At 38.2% G+C, this 27,341-nt stretch overlaps 1 protein-coding gene and 1 non-coding gene across 2 annotated transcripts in view; one reads left to right on the top strand and one right to left on the bottom strand.

The window, feature by feature from the left end:
- The window catches only part of CSE1L (chromosome segregation 1 like), a 58,368-nt gene that overhangs the window by 22,030 nt on the left and 8,997 nt on the right, over positions 1 to 27,341 (top strand). The window contains exons 3-15 of the mRNA XM_059705351.1: positions 2,185 to 2,327; positions 4,138 to 4,239; positions 4,318 to 4,463; positions 4,800 to 4,890; positions 7,056 to 7,163; positions 8,932 to 9,024; positions 10,713 to 10,880; positions 10,993 to 11,122; positions 12,232 to 12,297; positions 12,954 to 13,156; positions 14,545 to 14,629; positions 16,633 to 16,694; positions 26,572 to 26,708. Of these exons, the coding sequence (XP_059561334.1) occupies positions 2,185 to 2,327; positions 4,138 to 4,239; positions 4,318 to 4,463; positions 4,800 to 4,890; positions 7,056 to 7,163; positions 8,932 to 9,024; positions 10,713 to 10,880; positions 10,993 to 11,122; positions 12,232 to 12,297; positions 12,954 to 13,156; positions 14,545 to 14,629; positions 16,633 to 16,694; positions 26,572 to 26,708 (1,534 nt within the window). The remainder of the gene's footprint in view (positions 1 to 2,184; positions 2,328 to 4,137; positions 4,240 to 4,317; positions 4,464 to 4,799; positions 4,891 to 7,055; positions 7,164 to 8,931; positions 9,025 to 10,712; positions 10,881 to 10,992; positions 11,123 to 12,231; positions 12,298 to 12,953; positions 13,157 to 14,544; positions 14,630 to 16,632; positions 16,695 to 26,571; positions 26,709 to 27,341) is intronic.
- Positions 17,935 to 18,041, bottom strand: LOC132240322 (U6 spliceosomal RNA). Its single transcript, XR_009454252.1, has one exon. It is a non-coding gene; the product is annotated as a U6 spliceosomal RNA (small nuclear RNA).

Below are 27,341 nucleotides of genomic sequence, written 5' to 3'. Positions count from 1 at the left end.
CAGGATCATTGATCGGCTGCTTACACCACCCCATTGGGGATCGAGCCCATAACCTGGCCATGTGACCTGATTGGGAATCAAACTGTGACCTACTGGTCCAGGTCAAGACTCAACCACTGAGCAACACTGGCCAGGCTAGATCCAGCAGCTTTTTTAGTAGGTATTAGATCCTTGGAATGGGTGAGGCTTAAGATAGGAAAAATTAGAAGTGCTATACACCTTCACTGTGTAATCAGTAAACTTAGGATATTTAATATTTCTCAGTATAATATCAATGTGAATATGTGTTAAAATCTTAGTATAACTTTATTGCTGGTATTAGAAATGTGTATATCTAGAGGAAAACTGAAGTCTAGTGTGGTCGAATAAGGACAAGACTAAAACTTTTTCAGTGATGAAATATTCTAGCTCTGTGATCTTTGACAAGTTACTTAACCTCATTGGCCTTGTCTTTAAAATTGGGATAGTATTACCAATAGTATTAGTGACAACTTAATGAAATAAATACGTGAGTAAAGCTCCAAACATATATAGTTAATAATAACATATTAGCCATAATTAACTCATTTAATCTTGATCACAGTAATACTGTAAAAGAAATAATAACTACCATTACTAATCTAATAAAAGAGAAACATTCAAATTGACCATACCTCCACTATATCCACAAGCCACGCCCACTAGCCAATCAGGAGCAGATATGCAAATTAACCCAACTAAGATGGTGGCGGCCATGGAGCTGGAGTGAGCAGGAGGTTTGGGTTGTCCCCAGCAATGGAGGAAGCCAAGCTTCCCGCCTGCCCTGCGGGCCCTGAGCTCCGCTCAAGGCTACAAAGTTTCAATTATGGAAGATAAATAAATCCCAGATACCTGCTTCCAGCCCGCGGTCCGTGGCCAGCCTGAAAAGGGCCATCAGCCCCTCACCCAGGCTGGCCAGGTACCCCAGCGGGAGCCCCCCACCCTGAAGGGGCTGTGGGCAGCCTGAAAACGGCCCTCAGCCCCTCACCCAAGCTGGCCACACCCCCATGGGTGAGGGTCCCTGCTGGGGGCTTGGCCAGCCTGTAAACAGCCATCAGCCCCTCACCCAGGCTGGCCATACCCCCATGGGGTGAGGGTCTCCACTGGGGGGCTTGGCCAGCCTGCAAACAGCCATCATCCCCTCACTCAGGCTGGCCAGGCACCCCAGTTGGGGACCCCCACCCTGAAGGGGGTGTGCCAGCCTGAAAATGGCCCTCAGACCCTCACCCAGGCTGGCCAGGCACCCAAGCGGGACCCCCACCCTGATCCAGGAAACCCTTGAGGGCAAACCAGACGGCCCTCACTCATGCACCAGGCCTCTATTCTATATAATAAAATGTTAATATGCAAATTGACCCTAACAGCAGAATGACTGGGAATGACTGGTTACTATGACACACACTGACCACCATGGGGCAGATGCTCAATGCAGGAGCTGTCCCCTGGTGGTCAGTGCGCTCCCACAGGGGGAGCTCTACTCAGCCCAAGCCAGACTGATGGCTGCCAGCACAGCGGTGGTGGCAGGAGCCTCTCCAGCCTCCTCAGCAGCGCTAAGGATGTCCGACTACAGCTTAGGCCTGCTCCCCACTGGCAAGTGGACATCCCCCAAGGGCTCCTTGGGTGCCAGAGGGATGTCTGACTGCCAGCTTAGGCCCGATATCCCCGGGAGTGGGCCTAAGCCAGCAGGTGGACATCCCCCGAGGGGTCCCAGACTGCAAGAGGGCACAAGCCGGGCTGAGGGACCCCCCCGAGTGCACAAATTTTTGTGCACCAGGCCTCTAGTAGTACTAATATTAGCCCTTCTGGAACAAGATAGGGTATGTAACTTTTGACCTAAAGTCACTTAAACTCTCTAAGAAGCAGGTTCTCCTTCAGATGGGATGGTCTTCTGATGAGACCACATTATAGGTTTGTGTGAATCAGGTGAGTCAAATGACTTGAAAACTGAGGTATTATGTAAGTTTAATATAACATCATATGTAGTCCTTTTAATAGATAAGGAAAGTGAGGCTCAGTAGACCCTTGATAGGTTTTCGAAGGGAAAAGATCTTTTCCATTTTATGATGCTTCAATCAGATATGTTTATGTATATGTATAGTTCCACATATACATAAAGTAGAAAGATTTGGTTATAATAACGAATATAACATGGAAATTCTTTTATAGCTGAGAAGTTTCTTGAATCTGTAGAAGGAAATCAGAATTACCCACTGTTGCTTTTAACATTACTGGAGAAGTCCCAGGACAATGTTATCAAAGTGTGTGCCTCCGTAACATTCAAGAACTATATTAAAAGAAACTGGAGAATTGTAAGTATTTTGTGAATACATAGTTCAATACCTTGTATGTTTATAAGATTTATATATGCAGTGCTCCTGAAAGATTTGGACACAGATTAAAGATAAAATTGAACAGGACCCTCCACAGCAAAGTATTAACAAATCAAATGCAAAGAGTATAAAAATATACACCATGATCAAGTGGGATTTATCCCAGGTAGCAAGGCTTGTTCAACATTCAAAAATTAATTAATGTCTTGACTTGGGGTGGTGAACACACAATACAATATATAAATGATGTATTATAGAATTGTATACCTGAAACCTATATTATTTTACTAACCAATGTCACCCTAATAAATTTAATTAAAAAGTTAAAAATTGATTAATGTAATCCATCACATCAGTAGACAAAAAAAGAAGAAGAAGAATCAGCTCTGGCCAGGTAGCTTTTTTAAAACATTATATTGGAAGTCTTTGCTAATGCAGTAAGAAAAGGAAATAAAAAGAGCAAAGAAGGACATAAAACTGTCTTTGTTCACAGATGGCATGATCGCCTATGTAGAAAATCTGAAAGAAGGACACTTTTCCAAAGTTCCTGTTTCATTTGAATTCATATAGATTACTTTAACATTAACCCAGGTTGCCAGAGGGTTGTGAAACTAGGTTTTAACCTCCATTTAATTCTAGCTCGTTGTCTACTGAAGAGACATATGGGAAAACGGTCTAAGTGAATAACTGAAGCAGTTTGTATTGTGGACTGGGAAAAATTATATAAAGCTGAAAATTATATATGTGAAAATTTGTAAAACGCAAAAAAAATTTATTTTGAAGTTTTCGATAAGGGATTGTGCCCTATGTCTTGTGTGATATGGAAATATATACAAATTTTAAGGTGACTCTTATTGTGCTGCAGTTTACTGACTAGTATAAATTTGTTATAAATTAAGAAACAGATATTGGGGGTGATTTTGCCCACCAGACAATATTTGGTAAAATGATGGTTGTCACAGCTTGGGGTGGGGAGAGTGGGTGTATTGGCACAAGAAAGATTCCTACAACAAAGATTTATCTGACCCAAGATAGTTAGTGATTCCAAGGTTGAGGAAACTTGGCTTAGGATAAAGAAAAAAAAGAGAGAGAATTGTTTTATGGTGATAGCAATAATGATAATTATTTAGAAATTATTACCATTCGCAAAAATAGTTAGCTTTTCTAAAAAGTCAACTTTAAATCTTCTTAAATATTTATTTAGAATCCTTTTTCTTCCATAAAATAATTTAAAAGTAGTAAATACTAGTTTAAGCTTGGTATCTTTAATAAGCACATGTGAGAAAAATTCTTAAAATGTTTAAAAATCCCTCCCTCTACCTCTATCTTGATTTGTAAACTACTGAGACTTGTAGACCTTTTTGAGTGATGTAGTCCTGGATGCATTCAAACTCATAATGGTCAAGAGGTTTTCATTGAAAAAGACATTTGACTTAAGGTGAGAGTCAAAATTGAAGCTTTTGAAGATAAATATGGACTAAGTTGCATATATAAAGATTTTAATCACATGTTTTGATTAGTTTATAAAACTGGAGTCTTAATTGGCATCAGGGAGTCAGAAGCTCATTAATTTGTATGTAAAATATTTGCATTGGGATGGAATATACATTTTCTAATCCAAGGATTCATGCTTTCATGAGCGTAAAGGAATCTGTGACTCAGGGCCTACCTTTCTCTATGCTTTTCTTAGAAAACCAGGAAATAAATGGTTCTACTTTATCTACAAATCCATCTATCTGGTCATGGACATGGATTTTATGTTACTTGCTCATGGATACTTTGTTTTTAGGTTGAAGATGAACCAAATAAAATTTGTGAGGCTGATCGAGTAGCCATTAAAGCCAACATAGTTCACTTGATGCTTAGCAGCCCGGAACAAATTCAGAAGCAGGTAATGTAAGGCCCTGTTTTCTAGGTAGGCTTGTTTGCAGAGTTTTCGTCTAATTAATCTGATTCCTCCTCTTCTCAGTTAAGCGATGCGATTAGCATAATTGGTAGAGAAGATTTCCCTCAGAAATGGCCTGACTTGTTGACAGAAATGGTGAATCGCTTTCAGAGTGGCGATTTTCATGTTATTAATGGAGTCCTTCGCACAGCACATTCTTTATTTAAAAGGTATTGATATATAAACTCATACTTTTAAAATACTTTTTTTCATGTTTTTGCTTGTGTAAGCAGTTCATATTTCTGTGATTAATGTCATTCCTTTGAATATAATAATCCTGGAATAAGAGCATAAGCCTCTCAATTCATTAGTATGTTTCTTCTTAGGCAGGATGTTTATTTCATATTGCCTTATCATCTGTAACATACCTAGTCTCCTTAAACTGAGCTTGATTCCTTTAAAAAGAAAGCCAAGAATTTCAGAAAATTAGATTTTTCTCTATTCTTAAGGAACCAAAGCTAGTAAGCAAAAACTTGTAAGTTGCCTATTTTATCTTAATTTTCCAGATACCGCCATGAATTTAAGTCAAATGAGTTATGGACTGAAATTAAACTTGTTCTGGATGCCTTTGCTTTGCCTTTGACTAATCTATTTAAGGTATGGAATAATATAATTACTTAATGCTTATTGCTTAAATATTTAAATAAATTTTGTTTAAGAGAAATCTTTGAAAGCTTATTTTGTAGGTAATATTTAGAGCACCATTTCTTTTGAAAAATTTCAAACCTACACAGAAATAGAGCAGATGGTATATCATGAACTACCATGTATCTATTATCCAAGGTAAACAGTTGCTAACATTTTGGTTTTTAAAAAATTTATGCTTTCCCCTCATTTTGTAGGAATATTGAAAAGCAAATCCCAGGCATCAATTATTTCACTCAAGTATTTGAGTATGTGTCTTTAAATGAATAGATCCACATTTTGATTTGTCTGTTTATGTGGTTTAATTAACATCTCGTAGCAAACAAGCTACTTCCTTAAACATGTTCTTTACCTTTTAGAGAATCCTGTAATATCAAAAGATATATTGTTAACCTTTTTGTCCAGATAAGGAAAGAGGGTTCAGTATCCCACAGGCCTCAAACCTACTTTTGCTGACTCTAGAGAAGGTGCTCATTTTCTAGTTTTGAAAGGGAAAGTTGTGGGGGGAGGGTGGGGATTTAATGGGGGGGGGGGGATGAGGACACATTTATAATACCTTAACTAATAAAGAGTTAAAAAAAATGAAATAAAATAAAATAACCCCATTAAAAAAAAAAAAGAAGAAAAGAAAGGGAAAGTTGTGTGATAGTTACAACTTTCTAAAATGTAGAGTGTACACAAGTTTTTTCATGGTTAGAACAGCTTACTGATGGTACATTTTTATTTTAAAAAACAACACTGGACAAAATGTGATCAATTTTTTCCATCTATTTAATTGGCAAAGATTTCTACTTCTTTTTAATAATGTTAAAAGTCTTAGCTGGAGTGCAGTGAAACAAACATTTTGGTGTCCTGTTCATTGGATTAAAAATTATACTAGCTTTTTAGAGTTTGACATTTCATTAAGAACACCTTAATATTCACTTTTTAAATATATGTATATTCTTACTGATTTTAGAGAGGAAGTGAGAGGGAGAGAGAGATAGAAACATCATTGATGAGAGAATTATAGATCAGCTATCTCCTGCATCCCCCCTACTGGGGATGGAGCCTACAACTGGGTCATGTGCCTTGATGGCCTGGTACATAGGTGGACGGTCGACCACTGAGCAACACTGGCCAGTCAGTATTTTTTTTCTAGCTGCAGGATATAGGAAGTAACATTTGTTGAGTGTCTTTTGCATAGTAGTTGTACACAAAGCACTAGGACCTTTTATGTAGATTTTCTCATTTAATTTGCATATTTTCTCTATGAGGCAGGCATTGTTCTCATATTACAGTTGAGATTGGATCTCAGTAAAATAACTTAATTTGGCTCAAAGTAATGCTTATTGTGAGTAACAGAGTTTGGGTTATATTTAGGTCTATCTGGCTTCCAAAATCTATGCTCATAGCCTACTCTGATGCTTTGGTAATACACTTATAGAATCTCAACTTATGAAAATTAGAGGTGTGCACAAAGTTTTCTAGATAGGCCTATTTATTACAGTTAGAATAATACACAATTGGAAACAACCTAAATGCTAAGTGGTAGGGGAATTATTTAATGAGATCATGTAAAGAGAGTTTTGTATAATCCTATATAATAAAAGGCTAATATGCAAATCGACTGAATGGTGGAACGATTGGTCACTGTGATGCGTGCACTGATCACCAGGGGGCAGATGCTTAATGCAGGAACTGCCCCCTGGTGGTCAGTGCGCTCCCACAGGGGGAGTGCTGCTCAGCCAGAAGCCGGGCTCACAGCTCACGGGAACCTCTCCACCTCTGTGGCAGTAGGGAGCTGGCCTAAGCCAGCAGCCAGACATCCTCCAAGTGCTCCTGGACCGTGAGAGGGCACAGGTGGGGCTGAGGGACCACCACCACCACCACCACTGGGCCTCTAGTATATTTATGTGTGCACAGAGAAGAGTGGAAAGATCTAGTCCAAAATACTAACATTGGAGCTTTTAATAGTACCATGATAGCAACTTCAAAATATGTACTTTAAAATATTTTTCAAAATCTCTAAAAGCTAAATTTTGTAGAAGAGATATAGGTAATCTCAGCCTAGTGCAAAGCTTATTTCACGAAGTGTTACAATACACTAACACTGTGTTCCTAAATTCCTTTCCAAGGCCACCATTGAACTCTGTAGTACCCATGCAAATGATGCCTCTGCTCTGAGAATTCTTTTTTCTTCCCTGATATTGATCTCAAAACTGTTCTACAGTTTAAATTTTCAGGTAAGCTTTATTTTATTTCTTGTTTTTGATTCTTATTCTTTGTTGAAAAAATATGCAACTTTCCATTTGATGAAGACCTCTTTGCCAGCATTGATTTTTCTGAAAGTAATTAGTTTTTTTTGTTTTTTGTTTTTTTACTCCCTCCATTCTTTGTCTACAAATAGTGTTATGGGGAACTTTAATGGTGAGGAATGTCCAGCCCACATGCCATATAAGCCCTAGGAATCATTTGGTCTGGCTCTGCCAAGGCACTAGAGGCTACTTAAATGTTTGACCAAATATAGCAGCGTAGTTTAAGTTGGTAATTTTGTATGGCCCGCCAATGATGTTAGGAATGTTCAGAAGGCCCTTGCAGAAAAAAGGTTCCCCGCCCCTGCTCTACTCTTTTATTGAAGACCATGAGATCACATTCTCAGGCTTTCCCCTTGTTCATTTAAGTGGGTCTTAGCACTGGGGGAGCCGTGTTTTGTTTAGAGATGTATGGTTAGCTTATTCAAAAAGGCTCTTATTGGAAACATCTGGGGGAAACAAGACGAAAACCAGCATTTAGAAGGTTTAAGAAGCAATGTTATTTCAGGGGAAACACAGCCACAATTTTATAGTGGAAAACGCCCAATCACCCTTTTGCTACTGAAATAGTGGCCTCCAGTCATTCTTTCTGTTCTTGACTCATTTCATTAAGATTCAGGGCTCCAGGAACCAAAAGGGGATCTTAATGGTACAGATTACTCTACTGAGAAAGGCTAGAGGAAGGATCTGGCCTTTTCATTGCTCCTAGCCAAGGCCAAGGACAGGGACTTAAACCTTACAGCATGACTCACAGTGGCAGGGAAAGCATTCCACCATTCTGTTTGGCCCGCGAATGATGTTAGGAATATTAAAGGCCCTTGGCAGAAAAGGATTGGATAGAGTAGGAGTTGAACAGCCCAAAATGCCATACCCTCGTTTTGCTTATACATTTTGTGTGTTTGTGTGTTTTGTGTTTTGTTTGTTTTTTTTGCTCGCACCTAACCCGCTTATATCTTTTTTTGAATTCTGCTTCCTGGAAGTCAGGTAGAATAAGTTTCTTAATAACTTGTTAGGCAGAGTCAGGGACACCAAAGGCATAATGTTACCCTTGGGAAATTTATCAACCTCATTAAGATGGCAGTACTGTTACATAGGAAACCATTACTGTATAAGACAGCAAGTCTGAATTGGTGGTCATCTTACACTAAATGTGATAGTTCAGAAAGGAAAAGGGATATATTGGTAAACACTGAGTTTTATAAGGAAAGGTTTCATTCATACAGTCTTAGCTGGACCTGGAAGGAATAAGTTGATTTAAATTAAATTGGGGCAGGAAATCAAGACAGCATTATTTGTGGTCAAAAGTGTATAAACAGAGACAGAAGTCAGAATGGTTTATTCAGCTGCCAGATCTAATTAGAACAGAGAATTCTTGTCAAAATAGATAATGGTTGGTTCAGGCTAAGAAGTGTGGACTTGGAGTCTGTAGGCATGTGGAAAACATTTGGTGTGTGTGCAGGGGGAACTCATGTACATAGCATACTTATTATTTTTAAAATATGTTTTTATTGATTTTTTTAGAGAGAGAGGGAGGGAGAGAGAAGCATTGATCGGCTGCCATCCTTACATATGCCTAGACTGGGAATTGAACCAGTGACCTCTTAGTGCATGGAGTAACGCTTAATCCACTGAGCCACACTGGCCAGGCAATATCCTACTTATTTTAATTAAAAGTCTCAAGTCTGCATTTATTCTTTAGGATCTTCCTGAATTTTTTGAAGATAATATGGAAACTTGGATGAACAATTTTCATACCCTCTTGACATTAGATAATAAACTTCTACAAACTGATGTAAGTATTGTTTAAAATATTTCCCAAGTAGCCTTTTGTTAAAATTAAGAATTATTTGAAATATAATCATTTATATCTCACTTTGTTTTAATTTAAAACATTTGAGTACCCTCTGAGAACCTTGGAGGATATTTAGACTTCAGAAAATGAAATAAAGTTATTTGAGAACATTTGGCATTCTAGTTCCTTAAAAATTATTTACTCTTGCATTGTTAATTGCTAGAATTCCAAGAATGCAAATAATTTAATTATGTGGGATGTTTCATATTTGGTTATGTGTAGTGTACAGAATCAATTACTCTTATTGTGGGCCTGGCTTAGGTCACCATGTATAGGTTAGGCTATTTTATTACATTGAAAATAAGGCCTTAGAGTATTCACAGTGTGAACATTTATGAAATAGAAAATTATCTGTCACTGAAAATATTAAGAAAACATAAAACTTGGACCTCTGTAATAATAGTCTCTTTTAAAAAAGTCAAACAGCGTAGGAAATAGGGGACATGAAGAAATTGTGTAATGTATACGTTTCTGAATTGGGCTCTGTAATATGTGCTTCTCCGTGCATAGCATTTATTCTATTACTCATTTGCTTCTTTATTAATGTATTTATGATCGCCCCCTTTCCCAAGAAACAACAACAAAAGCATAAAAAAGCAAAATTTTAAAGTACTTCAACACCAAGTGAAAGAAAAATTTGAATTAGTAATTCAAGTCAGTTTTTGAGAGTGGGCTGCAGAGGGAGAGTCATTACTTGAGTTTACAGCAAATGTCTAAGATTTATTAAATAAAAAGCAACAAAAAAGGATTTGGTTCCACTAGGAAAAGACCCTTTCACATAGATTCTTACAGAGAGCTGTGTGCCATGTACTACCTTGTCATCCTTGTAGCAGCCCCTGTTTTTATGCCTTAAGAAATGAGCTGTTTGGCACATAGTATAGCTCAAAGGGTTTTTGTGAATTGCTGTTATAGTTGAGAGTATTATATAAATCACTGTTATTGTTTAGATTGGGGTTGGCAGACTTTTCCTGTAAAGGACCAGATCGTAAATATTTTTATCTTTGTAGGCTATACGGTCTCTGTTCCAACACCTCACCTCTGCAGTTGTAGTTGAATACAGCCAAAGGCAATACTAGAAATTGTATAAATGAGGAAAAGGAATGAGCATGACGGTTTCAATAAAACTTTACTTATGAAAATAGGCAGCAGACCTGCAGGCTCTGCTTGAATTTGCTGACCCTTGATTTAGATTGTTGTTTTATATTTTATAACCAAAATATTATTTGAGAATCCTACAGTATTACCTTATTGGGGGGTTGGACACATCTTAACATTTGAAATGAGAACCTTTTGGGAGACAGTAAGACAGTACAATAACCATGTTACAAAGGAAAGTGTGATGTAATCTTTATCATTCAGGTTTCTGTAGGAATATGTTATTTTCAGTTTCGTATGTAAATATTTTATAACTTAGCAACCAGAAGAAAATAAAACTTGAAAACGTTTGGGATCTGTTCTCAGTAATTAATAAATGAGTATTTCATCTTGCATTTATTTGAAAGACTAGGTGAGTAAATTGACAGTGGCTTTGGATTTAAATTTTTAAAGAGTTCAGACATTACAGCTACTCTGTATTTATGGTAGCATTAGAGTTGTATGTTTGAGTTTTCTGGTTTCTCTTATGTGAGGATGAAGAGGAAGCAGGCTTATTGGAGCTCCTAAAATCCCAGATTTGTGATAATGCTGCACTGTATGCACAAAAGTATGATGAAGAATTTCAACGGTACCTGCCTCGTTTTGTCACAGCCATCTGGAATTTACTAGTTACAACAGGTCAAGAGGTCAAATATGACTTGGTAAGATGATGTTGGAGAAAAATAATTAAGAAACCCCCCTTCCAACTTCCCCAAGAAATAAATGGTTCCCTTTTGCTTTTTAAAATATGCTTATTTTTGTGTTTTATTCCAGTTGGTAAGTAATGCAATTCAGTTTCTGGCTTCAGTTTGTGAGAGACCTCACTATAAGAATCTGTTTGAGGACCAGAACACGCTGACAAGTATCTGTGAAAAGGTTATTGTGCCTAACATGGAATTTAGAGGTAATTACAGCGAGCGTAAAGCCTTTTCGGGGATCAAAAACTCGATTTTTTAAAGAGTGTGTTAGTGTAAGTTTAGTAAGTCTTTTCCCTGTTGATTATTGTAACATTCTAATTTTTTTATTGCTAAATAAAACTTTTTGTAGATCATTTATTGTCCATTTTGTAAACCAAGACAAAGTGTGGTTGGTATAAAAGGCATTTGTGAAATGAATGTTGCTGTGATGAACTTTGTTGTATGCTGTGGAGGTTTTTTCATGGAAATATTGAATAAGACTTATACAATCCTGGTAAATTGAGAAGAAAGTAAATGTCCAGGATCTCAACTTATGGAAATAATTTGGTTTTGTTTGATTTTAGTATTTCACCAAGGCAAATAACTGTTTTCCAACAGTTGACTTGAGATTAGAAGTGATTGATAACTTTTAGAGTGAAAGCCCACTTAGTTTGTGCTTAAGGTTCAGATAGTCCTAAGAGACTGATTGTATACAGAATGTCTTTCCTTTTTCTAGTTGGGAAGAGCAAGTAGTAAATGTAGGAATTGTGTTTTATATCAAAGCAGTCATTAGATCAGTGATTCTCAATTATCTGGAGCAAAATGAGGAAATAAAGGACAATATAATGTCTTTTCTTTTGTGTTTTTCTAAAACGATATATTTATTTAAAGAACAGAGCTTTATTCTGATGTTGCCTGTCCTATATTTTTGGTGTTGAAATTATTTTTGTGAAATAATGGTGATTGTAGTTGTTAAGCTTGTTTTTAAAATGTCCTTATCTGTCAAAATAAAAAATTGGCACCCCCTGGATTGGTTTCCAACACTCACTTTTGAAAGTTGGTGCTAAAGTCCAGTTATGGGGACACTGCACATTAGAACAAGTGAGCTGGTATCACGTCCGTGTGAATGATCTATTACTTAACCTTTCGTGATAGCATTTGCTGCTCTAAGTAATGAAAAGTAATATATGAAGTAGTTATGTGTTGGGAAAGAACAATTTGCTGTAAAATGTCAATTCTACACACTTTTCAGCATACTCAGCTGTAAGAGTATAGTGATTGCCATATCTTTTGAGAGGTTGTCTTTTGAGTACAGAAATGTCATCTATCTTTGTAGCTGCTGATGAAGAAGCCTTTGAAGATAATTCTGAGGAGTACATAAGAAGAGATTTGGAAGGATCTGGTATGTATTTTGGGTTTTTTGTTTGTTTGTTTTTAAATATATTTTTATTGATTTCAGAGTGGAAGGGAGAGGGAGAGAGATAGAAACATCAATGATGAGAGAGAGTCACTGATTGGCTGCCTCCTGCACACCCCCTACTGGGGATCGAGCCTGCAACCCTGGGCATGTGCCCTTGACTGGAATCGATCTTGGGACCCTTTGGTCCGCAGGCTGACACTCTATCCACTGAGCAAAACCACCTAGTGCTGTAGTTTGGTTTTTAACAGCCTTGGCTAGCTAGTTTTAAAGTGGCTCTTTTTTTCTTGTGAGTATGGAAGAGGGAGTTAAGACTAGAGTGTCATTTTAACTAGCTTTTGTTGGAAAACTATTTTCTTTCTTTAACTCCTATACCTTAAAAAGCATCTCTTATGTGAGCTATGTCAGTTAAATCATTTGTCTTCTCTTTTTTATGTACTTAGTAGTGTTTATCATACCACTATGACCTTTTTATTTTTCAACCTCATTTTGTGTTATTTTGTGTGTGTATGTGTGTTTGTGTGTGTGAAAACTGTTCATTGTTTATGTTGCTGATAGCTGTCAGCAGCTTTCTTAATACATTTGATCAGGTGGTTGGTGATTGTTTCTTTCTCATGATGTAATTCTCTTTGATTTTATAGATATTGATACTAGACGAAGGGCTGCTTGTGATTTAGTACGAGGATTATGCAAGTTTTTTGAGGGACCCGTGACAGGAATCTTCTCTGGTTATGTTAATTCCATGCTGCAGGAATATGCAAAAAATCCATCTGTCAACTGGAAACACAAAGATGCAGCCATTTACCTAGTGACATCTTTGGCATCAAAAGCCCAAACACAGAAGGTGAATCTTTTCAATATAGTTTTCTTTCTAAATCAGACATGTTGGTGACCACAGAAGTAAAAAGGAAGAATATATTTCTGATGATGCATATTTCTACTCTGCTAGATAACCTATTAGTTCTGATTAGAATTCATGTGGTTTCCAAAGAGGACTTTATGTTGATGTGTTAAGCACTTAAGTTTCTTATAGACCAAAATGTTCACAGATGCCACACTTGTTCCCTTAGCTGAGACTCAGTGTTTGTTAATTTAACCCTTTGAGTGCCAACCAATATCCTAGGAACTATGCTAAAATTGCCAAGGCATTTTTGCTGATTTTACAGCAGTTTAGGAAAAAAATTATGAATCACAAGTAAATGAAGTTACATGTTCAATATATTCCACAAAATTGTCATCTTCACAGCAAGAATTGACATATTTAGTAATATCATCATCACTAATAAAAGCAGACTTAGAACTGGACACTGCAGGAGGAGCGCGATTGGGCTCCTCAGCACTCTAGGGGTTAAGGAAATTGCTTTTATTATCTATTAAAATCATTTTTAAAAAATTTATTTTTATTGATTGCAGAGAGGAAGGAAGGGAGAGAGAGAAACATTAATGATGAGAGAGAATCATTGATTAGCTGCCTCCTGCACACCCCACACTGGGGATCGAGCCCACAACCTGGGCATGTGACCTGACCAGGAGTCAAACCATGACTTCCTGGTTCACAGGTCAACGCTCAACCACTGACTTACATTGGCTGAGCTAGTCTTGTTTTGTTTTTAAGCAGTTTGTGTTTTGAAGTTTTTTAAAAATATATTTTATTGATTTTTTTACAGAGAGGAAGGGAGAGGGATAGAGAGTTAGAAACATCGATGAGAGAGAAACATCGATCAGCTGCCTCCTGCACGTCTCCTACTGGGGATGTGCCCGCAACCAAGGTACATGCCCTTGACTGGAATCGACCCTGGGACCCTTCAGTCCCCAGGCTGACGCTCAATCCACTGAGCCAAACCGATCAGGGCTCTTTTTTTTTTTTCATCCTCACCTTAGGATATCTTTCCATTGATTTTTTTTTTTTTCTTTTAGAGGGTGAAAGGGACTGGGAGAGACAGACAGGGAGAAACATCGATGTAACAGAGACACATCAGTTGGTTGCCTCCTGTATGTCTGTCTGTGCCCCGACCGGGGCTGGAATCATGCCTGCAGTCGAGATATGTGCTCTTGACCTGAATTGAGCCCTGGACCCTTCTGTCCGTGGGCGACACTCTATCCACTGAGCCACGTTGGCCAGGGCTCATTTCCATTTTTAACCTGGTTTTCTAAAGTTGTCAAAATGTCCAATGTGGTAGATATATACAGGTATTTCATGTTATTTTACCCTGTTACAAATTTGTTTTTCAGCATGGAATTACACAAGCAAATGAACTTGTAAACTTGACTGAGTTCTTTGTGAATCACATTCTCCCTGATTTAAAATCAGCTAATGGTGAGTTTTGTAAATTATTTATACAGCTTAGAACACCATACCTGCAATATTTATTTGCAATTTTTAAAAATTGTGGGTTTTTTTTGTTGTTTTTTAAAAATATATTTTATTGATTTTTTACAGAGAGGAAGGGAGAGAGATAGAGAGTTGGAAACATCGATGAGAGAGAAATATCGGTCAGCTGCCTCCTGCACATCTCCTACTGGGGATATGCCCGCAACCCAGGTACATGCCCTTGACCGGAATCGAACCTGGGACCTTTCAGTCCGCAGGCCGATGCTCTATCCACTGAGCCAAACCGGTTTCTGCAAAAAATTGTTTTGAGAGAGAAAAAAACACCAACTTGTTGTTCCACTTATTTATGCATTCATTGGTTGCTTTTTATATGTGCCTTACTGGATATTGTACCTACAACCTTGGCATATTGGGATGACGCTCTAATCAACTGAGCTACCAAAATAAGTAACATTATGGCAAAAGTCATAATAGGGGCTCTATATCACTATAGGACTCAAAACATTGGCTCTTGTGCTTGTTGCAGGTGTTTGTTTTATTGGATAAAATCTCAAATGATCTTCCAGAATTTGCTCAGGTGAAATTAACATATTGGCTTATGTAGAAGGAAAATAGGATTAAGTAAGATTGTATCTTAGCTTTTTGTTATCCTGGTATATAGTCTAGGAATTACACTTTAGTTTTTCTTCTTGTTTGAAAAATAAAACTCGTAAAAATCAAAGTAAATTTAAAGTACATGAAACTAATAAATATTACAGATAATTTCTTACACTGATGATATTATATTTATCAAGGTACATAGATATGCCGGGGTCCAACCCCAGCGGGTCCAGGGGTCCCCAAAGGTGTGGACGGAGTCGGCGAAGAAGGAATGACACGGAGACAGCGTTCAGTTGATCAGCAGCCTAGCCAGGTTCTGTAGCCACAATGTCCAGCCAGGTTCTGTCCAGGATCTCCAGCGAGGTTCTGGTTAGGATCTCCAGAGAGGTTCTGCTTCAGATCTCCAGCCAGGTTCAGTCACCAGGTTCTAGTCAGGTTCTCTTGCCATGTTCTATAGTCAGGTTCAGTCCAGGATCTATTGCCATGTTCTCTCCAGCGAAGTTCTTCTGTCTCCAGGCTCCGTGTAGGTTCTGACTTCTAAGTGCTGTCTTGTTACATCTGTATTTATACCGGTTGATTCAATCCTATCAATCTCTATTACAAAGGTTAGGGCGTTTCTTATCTCCATTCCAGGGAGTAAAGATTATGTAGCTTAAGCATGATTGTTCATAGTTAAAGTGATTAATTACCCGCCTGGCACTTAGTTGAGGGGTTTTATTCCCTCCCTAACTTCAGGGGAAAATCCCTACCTGGGGATTCAACCTTTCTCGGAGAGGTGACCTTGGTTAAAACACATAGTGCCAAGAAGGTGAGCAAACATATTAAGAACAGTATGCCATATATGCCAGGTCCCTTGAAACAGCAAGGATGGACTGGCTCCTGGCATAGATATTCTTTTTTTTGCAAACTTTTTGTATGGAAATTTTAAATAAAAGATAGGGAGAGTCTTGTAATGAACTTCCATGGTCATATCATCTAGTTGTAAGAATTTTTAATAATTGACTAGTATTCTCTCCCTTTTACTAATTTTCCCACCACCAGAGCAATTTGAAGTAAATCTCAGGTAAAGAAACATGCTCTTGATTCACAGTAGCTTCAATTCTGGGAAGAAGATGATATATGGTCAGTAGTCATGGTCCCAATCATGTTTATTCAGTTACATAAGTAATACATGTTAATTTGTAATGAACTTTAAGGTAAAGGGGAAAATTATTTATTATCTTACCAGAATAGCTACATAGTAGATTAGTTTAGAGTTAACTAAGCTTGAATTACTTGACAGTTTGGTTACCAAAACCAAGTTTTAAAAATCCGATAATGTTTTCACCAATTTGGGAAAAATAGTCCTCAGCTTTCTAGTAACTATGATTTTTTTTTTTTTTAAATAGTGAATGAATTTCCTGTCCTTAAAGCTGATGGTATCAAATACATTATGATTTTTAGGAATCAAGTAAGTTGCTTTTCACTTCTATTATGTACCACTTAATCCTTTGGGAGGGGGGCAGGAATTTGTCGTAATTACGCTTTGTTTCATTTCATTAGGACATACACCATGTCTGGGTGTCTACTTTTAGTAATGGTTAAAGAGTGATCAGCGGATTCAAGTAAAGAGAAATTTTCCACCATTGACTTATGTTTTGAGATACACTTTCCTTAAAAGTCACCATTTAAAAATGTACACTTAAATGGTTTTTAGTATATTCATTCTTCTGTTCAACCACCACCATGTTCTCTTAGATAGTTAATTACCAATTTGGGAAAAGTAGGATAAGTGTTTGTTGGTTTTCCCTTTTTATCTATTTTTAGAGTAACGAGAGTGCTTTACCAACCTCCAAAGGTGACAAATTGTGAATTATAGATTCCTGTGCCCTCTTGACATATACTTAGTAGCTTGCAATGGCCTCTTTCATACATGACAAAATATTCCAGGCTCATTTGGTACATTTCCTGCTACAAATCTCAGTTAGGTGCCTCTTGAAGATGATGGGAAATGTTATTTGAAAGACCGTAATCTAAGTGCTAGAGATACAACTAATGAATTGCCATTAGTTCTAGGCTTTTTTCACAGGAGAGCGTAAGGCAATAAATAATAGTAGCAATATTATTACTAAACTAATACTGCTGAATGCAGTTTGATTTCTTTGTGGTTTTTATATGTATTTAAAAAAATACTGTCTTTAAAGCAACCTGAAATTATTCTTTGTGCATTTTTTGCCATAAACTCGATAAACAATTAGGTTCATTTCATTGTGTGTTTTTGTTTTGGGTGGTCATGCCTCTGAAGTAGGACTGTATACAGTAAGATACATTCAGAAAGGTGTAGCTTTCATCCCTGTTCACTCTCTCTTCCTAGTGGTTAACTAGGTTTTTTTCCTATCGAGTTTTGGTTTGATTTATTTATTTGTTTATGCTTGTTTGTTTATTGTTAATCCTCACCTGAGGATATTTTTTCCCTCCGTTGATTTTTAAAAAAATACATTTTTATTGATTTCAGAGAGAAAGGGAGAGGGAGAGAGAAACATCAATGATGAGACAATCGTTGATTGACTGCTCCTGCACGCCCACACTGGGGATCGAGCCAGCAACCCGGGTATATGCCCTGACCAGGAATCTGTGATTTCCTGGTTCATAGGTCAACACTCAACCACTGAGCCATGCCGGCCAGGCTCCCCATTGATTTTTTTTTTTTTTTTAATATGGAACACTTCACAGATTTGCTTGTCATCCCTGTGCAGGAGCCATGATAATCTTCTCTTTATTGTTCCAATTTTAGTATATGTGCTACTGAAGCGAGCACTCCTCTTGATTTTTTTTTTATTAAATTAAATCTTTATTGTTCAGATTATTACAGTTGTTCCTCTTTTTCCCCCCATAGCTCCCCTCCACCCGTTTCCCACCCAACCCTCCGCCCTCAACCCCCCCCCCCCCCCCGTCCTCATCCATAGGTGCACAATTTTTGTTCAGTCCCCTCCCGCATCCCTCATACCCCTTTTCCCCCCAAATAGTCCATTCCCTTTCTATGTCCCTGATTCCATTATAATCACCAGTTCATTCTGTGCATCAGATTATTTATTCACTTGATTTTTAGATTCACTTGTTGATAGATGTGTATTTGTTGTTCATAGTTTGTATCTTTTTCTTCTTCCTCTTCTTAAAGAATACCTTTCAGCATTTCATATAATGCTGGTTTGGTGGTGATGAACTCCTTTAGCTTTTTCTTATCTGTGAAGCTCTTTATCTGACCTTCAATTCTGAATGATAGCTTTGCTGGATAAAGTAATCTTGGTTGTAGGTTCTTGGCATTCATCACTTTGAATATTTCTTGCCGCTCCTTTCTGGCCTGCAAAGTTTCTGTTGAGAAATCAGCTGACAGTCGTATGGGTATTCCCTTATAGGTAACTGAGTTTCTTTCTCTTGCTGCTTTTAAGATTCTCTCTTTGTCTTTTGCTCTTGGCATTTTAATTATGATGTGTCTTGGTGTGGTCCTCTTTGGATTCCTTTTGTTTGGGGTTCTCTGCGCTTCCTGGACTTGTAAGTCGATTTTCTTTCACCAGGTAGGGTAAGTTTTCTGTCATTATTTCTTCAAATAGGTTTTCAATATCTTGCTCACTCTCATCTTCTGACACCCCAATAATTCGGATGTTGGTACGCTTGAAGCTGTCCCAGAGGCTCCTTACACTATCTTCGTATTTTCGTATTCTTTTTTCATTTTGCTTTTCCGGTTGGGTGTTTTTTTGCTTCTTCGCATTTCAAATCGTTGACTTGATTCTTGCGCTCCTCTGGTCTGCTGTTGGGAGTCTGTATAAAATTATTTATTTCAGTCCGTGTATGCTTAATTTCTAGTTGGTCCTTTATCACAACCTCGAGGGTCTCATTTAGATTTCTTGAGGGACTTATTAAGTTTATCAGCGGTTTCTAGAAAATTATTGAAAACCCTTAAAATGTGGTTTTGAACTCTATATCCAGTAGTTTGCTTTCCTCCATTTCTGTCATTTGTGTCCTTTTTCTTTGTCTCCGCATTTTTTTTATGCTTCCCTGTGTCGATAGAGTGGCTTTCTGTACTAGGTGTCCTATAGGGCCCAGTCGCTCAGCCTCCCCAAGTACCTTAGGTAGACACTCTTGATGCACCCCCTTGTGGGCTTTGTGCACAGTCTTGTTGTAGTTAAGCCTTGATTGTTGTAGGTAATACTGGGAGGGATTGACCTCCAGGCCAATTGGCTGTGAGAATCAGCTGTGTCTGCAGTGGGAGACCTTCTGTGCTGGAGACACCCCTCCGGGGCAAGACTTGTTTCACTGGGGCTTTGGTGGTCACTGAGTCTGCCCCCGAGTGTGTCCTTTATGGATCTGAAGAGCTGCAGTCTGGATAGTCCCACTCTGACCACCGGGCACACTGGCTCCTGGATCTCTAAGGACGTGCTAATTTAGCCTTTGCCTGAGGCTACCCAGCAGGAGCCAGCTGTGACGCAATGCAAGTTGCCCTGGGGCCTTGGGCCAGCTGCAGTTTGTTAGGTAAGATCAACAGGGCGGAGCAAGCAGTTATGGCTGCTCTCAGTCCTGCCCTTACAGTCCCTGCTTCTCAGTGTCCCGGCAATCGCCGCAAGCACCTCGGAGAGAAAGCTGCCCTCGAGTTCCAACTGATGCCATGCAGTCCAGTTTCTCCCGTATGAGTCTGGGTCCCCAGAGACTTGCCCGGAAGTGGAGCTCAGAGCTTGAGACTCCCTCCCAATTGAAAAAGACAACCGTGTCCTCAGCCACCAGCCGTCTCGTCATGCGCCTCTCTACCTCTGTATTTTTCCGCACTGTACCTCCTCTGAGTCTCAGTGTGCTTTTCTCTTTCCTTCTAGTTGTAGAATTTCCACTCAGCCAGCCTTCCTGTGGTTCTGGATGATGTCCGTTCCATCTTTTAGTTGTATTTTTGAAGTGGTTGTGCAAGGCAGCAATCTCCAGTGTTTACCCATCTTGCTTTTTTTGACCTCATTGATTTTTAAAGCGAGTGGAAGGGAGGGAGGGAGGGGGGGAGAGAGAGAGAGAGATGTGCAAGGCACACCAATTGATTGCCTCCTGCATGCACACCAACCGGGGCTGGGGATTGAGCCTGCAACAGAAGTACGTGTCCTTGACCTGAATCAAATCGGCGACCCTTCAGTCTGTGGGCTGGCGCTCTGACCACTGAGCAGAACCTGCTAGGGCTCATTATTTATTTGTAAAAAATATAACCTAATACTTATCCTATGTATATTTACATTTCTTCTTTATCAGAAAAGAGCATACTGAGTAAACCTTTTCCACCTTGCATTTTTCAGTTACAAAATCCTGGGTGTCATTCTATAATAGTATCTATAGATTTCTCTCTCTATCTCTTTTTTTAAATACCCGTAGTTTTCTATTGGGTGGTCTGCCCATGGTTTACTCATCCAGTTGCCCAATGGATAAATACTCTGTTTTTTTTCCCTACCTTTTGCTATTTTATTTATTTATTTATTTTAATCCACTTTTTTAAAAAAATATTTTTATTGATTTTTTACAGAGAGGAAGGGAGAGAGATAGTCAGAAACTTCGATGAGAGAGAAACATCGACCAGCTGCCTCTTGCACACCTCCCACTGGGGATGTGCCCGCAACCAAGGTACACGCCCTTGACCGGAATTGAACCCGGGACCCTTCAGTCCGCAGGCTGACGCTCTATCCACTGAGCCAAACCGGTCTTGGCAACATTTTATTTTTTTTAATTGTTTTATAGCTTAAAGTATTACAAAGGGTATTACATATGTCTCCTTTTTTCCCCCCCGCCCTTGACAATCCCCTTGCCTCCCCTCCCCCCCAGTGTCTTATGTCCATTGGTTATGCTTATATGCATGCATACAAGTCCTTCGGTTGATCTCTTACCCTCCCCTCCTGCCCGCCCACCTTCCCCGGCCTTCCCGCTGTAGTTTGACAGTCTGTTCGAGGCAGCTCTGCCTCTGTATCTATTTTTGTTCATAAATTTATAATGGTCTTTATTATCCATGAATGAGTGAGATCATGTGGTATTTTTCCTTCATTGACTGGCTTATTTCACTTCGCATAATGCTCTCCAGTTCCATCCATGCCGTTGCAAATGGTAAGAGTTCCTTCTTTTTTACAGCAGCATAGTATTCCATCGTGTAGATGTACCACAGTTTTCTAATCCATTCATCTACTGATGGGCACTTAGGCTGTTTCCAGATCTTAGCTATGGTAAATTGTGCTGCTATGAACATATGGGTGCGTATATCCTTTCTGATTGGTGTTTCTGGTTTCTTGGGATCTATTCCTAGAAGTGGGATCACAGGGTCAAATGGGAGTTCCATTTTTAGTTTTTTGAGGAAACTCCATACTGTCTTCCATAGTGGCTGCACCAGTCTGCATTCCCACCAGCAGTGCACGGGTGTTCCTTTTTCTCCACATCCTCTCCAGCACTTGTCATTTGTTGATTTGTTGATGATAGCCAGTCTGACAGGTGTGAGATGGTACCTCATTGTTGTTTTGATTTGCATCTCTCGGATGATTAGTGACTTTGAGCATGTTTTCATATGTCTCTTGGCTTTCTGAATGTCCTCTTTTGAAAGGTGTCTATTTAGGTCCTTTGCCCATTTTTTGATTGGATTGTTTATCTTCCTTTTGTTAAGTTGTATGAGTTCCCTATAAATGTTGGAGATTAAACCCTTATCGGTGATAACATTGGCAAATATGTTTTCCCACGCAGTGGGCTTTTTTGTTGTTTTGTTGATGGATTCTTTTGCTGTGCAGAAGCTTTTTATTTTGATGTAGTCCCATTTGTTCATTTTCTCTTTAGTTTCAGGTGCCCTAGGAATTGTATCAGTGAAGAAATTGCTTCAGCATATGTCTGAGATTTTGTTGCCTTTGGATTCTTCTAGTATTTTTGTGGTTTCCTGTCGTACATTTGAGTCCTTTATCCATTTTGAGTTTATTTTTGTGTATGGTGTAAGTTGGTGGTCTAGTTTCATTTTCTTGCATATATCTGTCCAATTTTCCCAACACCATTTGTTGAAGAGATTATCTTGGCTCCATTGTATGTTCTTGCCTCCTTTGTCAAATATTAATTGAGCTTATTGGTTGGGGCTGATTTCTGGGCTCTCTATTCTATTCCATTGATCTATATGTGTGTTCTTGTGCCAGTACCAGGCAGTTTTGAGAACAGTGGCTTTGTAATACAGCTTGATATCTGGTATTGAGATCCCACCTACTTTGTTCTTTCTCAGGATTGCTGCAGCTATTCGGGGTCTTTTTTTATTCCAGATGAATTTTTGGAGAGTTCGTTCTAGATCTGTGAAATATGCCGTTGGTATTTTAATGGGAAGTGCGTTGAATTTATAGATTGCTTTGGGTAGTATGGACATTTTAATGATGTTGATTCTACCAATCCATGAACACGGTATGTTCTTCCATCTGTTTATGTCTTCCTCTATCTCTTTTTTCAACGTCCTGTAGTTTTCTGAGTACAGGTCTTTTACCTCTTTTGTTAAGTTTATTCCTAGGTAGCTTAATTTTTTTGGTGTGATGGTAAATGGGATTGTTTTTTTTGTCTCTCTCTCTGCAAGTTCACTATTGGTGTATAGAAATGCCTTAGATTTCTTGGGGTTAATTTTGTATCCTGCTACATTGCCAAATTCATGTATTAAGTCTAGTAGCTTTTTGATGGAGTCTCTAGGGTTTTGTATGTATAATATCATGTCGCCTGCAAATAAGGACAGTTTTACTTCTTCTTTTCCAATTTTGATGCCTTTTATTTCTTCTTCTTATCTAATTGCAATGGCTAACACTTCCAGTACTATGTTGCACAGGAGTGGTGAGAGGGGGCATCCCTGTCTTGTTCCTGTTCTTAGGGGAAATGGTGTTAGTTTTTGTCCATTGAGTATGATGTTGGCTGTGTGTTTGTCATATATGGCATGACTATGTGGTTTTTTTCTTTCAATTTGTTTATGTGATGTATCACGTTTATTGATTTCCGGATATTGTACCATCCTTGCTTCCCTGGGATAAATCCTATTTGGTCGTGGTGTATGATCTTTCTAATGTACTGCTGGATCCGATTTGCCAAGATTTTGTTGAGGATTTTGGCATCTGTGTTCATGAGGGATATTGTCCTGTGATTATCTTTCAATGTGTTGTCTTTACCTGGTTTTGGTATTACGTGATGCTGGCTTCATAGAATGAGCTTGGAAGTGTTCCTTCCTCTTGAATTTTTTGTAGTAGTCTGAGGAGGATAGGTTTTAAATAATACTTTAATATATTTTATTGATTTTTTACAGAGAGGAAGGGAGAGAGATAGAGAGTTAGAAACATCGATGAGAGAGAAACATCGATCAGCTGCCTCCTGCACATCTCCTACTGGGGATATGCCCGCAACCCAGGTACATGCCCTTGACCGGAATCGAACCTGGGACCTTTCAGTCCACAGGCCGACGCTCTATCCACTGAGCCAAACCGGTTTCGGCAAAAATAATACTTTTAATAGTCTTGTGTATATGTCACTTAGTGCTTTTGCCTTTGTAACTTTGTGATAGATTCCTGGAAGTAGGATTGCTAGATTAGAGGGTAAACACACATGTAATTTTGTTAGATCTTGCCAAATTTGCCTCTATAGGGTTTGAGGTATCATGTTGCATTTCTTTATAAAATGAATGAGTGCTGATTTTCCCAGTAGAGTATGTTGGAATTTTGCCAGTGTCATAGATATGAAATGGTATCTTATTGCAGTTTTAATAATGCATTTCTCAGTTTGAATTTGATTGCATACCTTTTCATTTAATGGGCCATTGTAATGTATTTTTTGTGAATTATTCAGTCGTACTTTGCCCATATTTCTGATTGTTGTTCTTAATTTTTAGAAAACATGTAGTTTTCTTCTTATTTTTTTTAACAAAAATTATTTCAAGCAACTCTGAAGTGCAGGGTGCTTTTATCATAACTGACAAAACATTGATCTAATTTTATATATTCTTAGATATGATCATTTTTCTTTATTCTACTGGACCAATAAACGTTAAAAGTCCAACGAGAACACAGAGACTCTGGCCCACCCCCTCAAGTCATTGACTCAGTCTTTTGGTCACAACCCTTGTTAAATTTCACCACAATAGCTCCTTGTACATGTTCAAAGTCAACAACAAAAAAACACTCTTAACATTTTTCATTGTTTGATTTATATATTTTCCATATAGTTTGGACTCTGAATAAGAGTTTGTGGATACTGAAGTATTTAATTTTATAACCATAAATCCCCTTTATAAAATTTTATCATTCTCCATTTTGCTGTCATGCCCAGGCTCTAGCCCAGCTGTGGGCAAACTACGGCCCTCCGGCCCGTTTGAAATGAATCAAACTAAAAAAAAAAAAAAAGACCGTACCCTTTTATGTAATGATGTTTACTTTGAATTTATATTAGTTCACACAAACACTCCATCCATGCTTTTGTTCCGGCCCTCCGGTCCAGTTTAAGAACCCATTGTGGCCCCCTAGTCAAAAAGTTTGCCCACCCCTGCTCTAGCCCATCAGTAGCATTTTGCATCAGAGGAAGGAAACAATAAAAGAAATTCCACCAGTCATGCCTGTCAGTGAGCTGACAACCCCAGGAGGGGAAGACTCCAATAACCCACTGTCCCCTCAGTGGTTCTCAGTTCCTCACCCCTCTCTTTTTTAATTGAAATATAATTGATAAAAATATATCTTATAAACATAAGTTTTAGGTATACTAGTATAGCATATTGATTCCATGTTTGTATGAACAGTTGACCCTTGAACAACACTTGTTATTCTTTGGCTTTGATAATAGCTCTTCTAGCAGGTGTCAGGTGACGGATAGCTCACTGTGGGGTGTTTTTTTGTGTGTGGGTTTTTATTTTAATCCTCACCTGATGATATGTTTCTATTGATTTTAGAGGGAGAGAGAAAGAAACATTGGTTGGTTGCCTCCCATAGGCACCTCAACCAGAGCCAAACCTGAAAACTGGGCATGTGCCCTGACCAGGAATTGAACCAACTTTTTGGTGCATGGATCGACCCTCCAACAAACTGAACTACACTGGGCAGGGCTGCGCATTTCCTAATTGGATTGTTTTGTGGGGGGGTTTTTTGCTGTTGAGTTATATGATCCTTCTGATTCTTAGTACTTTACGTCACTTTAATTTTAGTGAGATAAAAATAAAGCATGAAAAGTTATCTTATTCTCCTACACCTCTGCTAAATTATAGTGCGGCCATCTTGCAAATTTTAAATACGCAAGCAAGAATAGAAAACAACAGGGTGAGGTAAAGGTAGGTTTATAGTTATTCGTATGGAAAATAAGGTTACATGCAACCTTGTGAAGCTGTTCTATTTTAAATTAATAAATAATAATACAATAGTAAACTCTTGTTTTGTGTACTCACAATTGTAAACCTGCTTTTGCCTCAGCCTATATAATGATGCATAACCACCACAAATCTTAACTCCCTGCCATAATTACTTAATGTAGATATACATCTGATTTGTATTCTCCTTCTCCCCGAGATAATTGCTATAACGAATTCAATGTGTTTTATGCCCATTATTATAAGTGTTTGTTTATGGTTGTATACTACATATTTGTTTCCATAAAAATTCTATAGGTCCCTATAGGTTTGAAATTTTTAATTATAACTAATATCGGTATTGGCCCACACATCTTGTTTTTGTGTGCTTAAAATTTTTTTAGAGAGTTATTCATTTATTAGAGGTGTTAGAGTTTATTTTTAATAGCTCTGTAGTATTCCATTGTAAGAATATGCCATAGTTTATTTCCTGTGAATGATTCTTTAATTTCCTCATTCGTAATTTTTTTGTGTCTTTGGCAAGTATTCACCAAGGTTACACGCAACCTTATGAAGCTCTTCTGTTTTAGAGGCTAGTGAATGAATAATGTAAATTTTAGATGCTTTTAATGAAGATTAGTATTCTTATTTTTGTTGCCCTACCCCCTTTCTTGAAGAGAAAATAAGGCACAAAGCTTGAATGACTTTTCCAAGAAATGGCTACAAGGGGAAAAGTATATTTCTTAAGATTAATGAAATCTTAGTCTGTTTCTCCATGATACTATTTTATGGTATGCAAGATTTTACCCTTATCATAGTTTTTATGCTCAGAGAAAGAGAATTGGAAAAGAGAATGTGAATTGAACCATTGTGTTGTGATAGACGTTTTGGTTTCTCCATCATATTTCCCATTGTAACAGTTGAAAGAACATTTCTAGATTCAGCAAGTCCTTTTCTTCCAGTTGTTTTTTACTTAAAGTTTGTTGAGTTAGAGCATGCATATTATTTTATTTTTCAGGTACCAAAAGAACAGCTTTTGGTCTCTGTTCCTCTCTTGATTAATTATCTTCAAGCTGAAAGTATTGTTGTTCATACTTACGCAGCACATGCTCTCGAGAGGCTGTTCACTATGAAGGGGCCTAACCACGCCACTCTGTAAGTACTGAGTTCTAAGCAATTTACATTTCTTCAGCTTGGGGTGGGGTGGGTCAGAGATATCTCAATGAATTCAAAATTTCACTAAGAATCAGAAAACTAAATGTGTACTGTTTACTCATTTATACTGTCAATCCGGAAGGATCTGAGGCAGAATGCCAGAATAGATAAATTATGATAATCAAGTTGAGTAGAGGAAGTTGCAGCAAAGGAAAGTAACTGGGGTGCATTTAATGAACAGAAATGTGTGTCAGGATCCTATACAGTAGTTAAAGAAACTCTTGAATTTTATGTGTGGTCTCCTAGCAACCAAGTGAAAGAGGGGGAACTTGATGAGTTAAAATTTCCACAATGTCCATGAGATTAAACAGTTACTCAGAAGGCATCTCAGAAGTGGGCCTTCATGGAGGGAGTATGTGTAGTAATTGTGTTCTGAGCAGCATCATGCAGTATAGTTATTTTCAGCTGGCTGTTTTTATGCAGTGCTGAAATATGACACAGCTGAGTGAAAAGAATTTTCTATGGTCCAAGATGGTAGCTTTTCTGGCCCGATCCAAGGATAAAATGTACAACAGCATGTCTTTCAGGCCATTCTTTAACAGTGTTATTTCTTAAACTGAGCTTTGGGTAAGA

The sequence above is a fragment of the Myotis daubentonii genome, chromosome 8 (assembly GCF_963259705.1).
Source record: "Myotis daubentonii chromosome 8, mMyoDau2.1, whole genome shotgun sequence".
Classification (NCBI taxonomy): domain Eukaryota; kingdom Metazoa; phylum Chordata; class Mammalia; order Chiroptera; family Vespertilionidae; genus Myotis; species Myotis daubentonii.
The sequence above is the reverse complement of the archived record's forward strand: the minus strand, read 5'-3'. Positions and strand labels throughout refer to the sequence as shown.